The sequence below is a fragment of the Pterocles gutturalis genome, unplaced genomic scaffold (assembly GCF_000699245.1).
Source record: "Pterocles gutturalis isolate BGI_N339 unplaced genomic scaffold, ASM69924v1 scaffold7107, whole genome shotgun sequence".
NCBI lineage: Eukaryota > Metazoa > Chordata > Aves > Pterocliformes > Pteroclidae > Pterocles > Pterocles gutturalis.
In genome coordinates, this window is record NW_010110091.1 from 470 (window position 1) to 830 (window position 361).

At 65.4% G+C, this 361-nt stretch overlaps 1 protein-coding gene across 1 annotated transcript in view; it reads left to right on the forward strand.

The window, feature by feature from the left end:
• Positions 1-327, forward strand: part of LOC104461569 (probable E3 ubiquitin-protein ligase MID2) — a gene marked incomplete at its 3' end in the record, with an annotated part of 660 nt that extends 333 nt beyond the window's left edge. The window contains exon 2 of the mRNA XM_010073204.1: positions 13-327. Within this exon, the coding sequence (XP_010071506.1) occupies positions 13-327 (315 nt within the window). The remainder of the gene's footprint in view (positions 1-12) is intronic.
• Positions 328-361: the final 34 nt, after the last annotated feature.

The following is a 361-nucleotide window of genomic DNA, read 5'->3' on the forward strand; positions in this document are numbered from 1 at the left end:
GGGGGCGGAGAGGGAACCCCCGGCCAGTTCTGCGAGCAGGCCCCGCCGCGGGACGCCGTGAAGACCTGCATCACCTGCGAGGTGTCCTACTGCGACCGCTGCCTGCGCGCCACCCACCCCAACAAGAAGCCCTTCACTAGCCACCGGCTGGTGGAGCCCGTGCCTGACGCGCACTTCCGCGGACTGACGTGCCTGGAGCACGAGAACGAGAAAGTGAACATGTACTGTGTCGCCGACGACCAGCTCATCTGTGCCTTATGCAAACTGGTGGGGCGCCACCGGGACCACCAAGTGGCATCCCTCAACGATCGCTTTGAGAAGCTGAAGGTAAGCGCCCGGCACGGCCAGGACACCTGGAAGG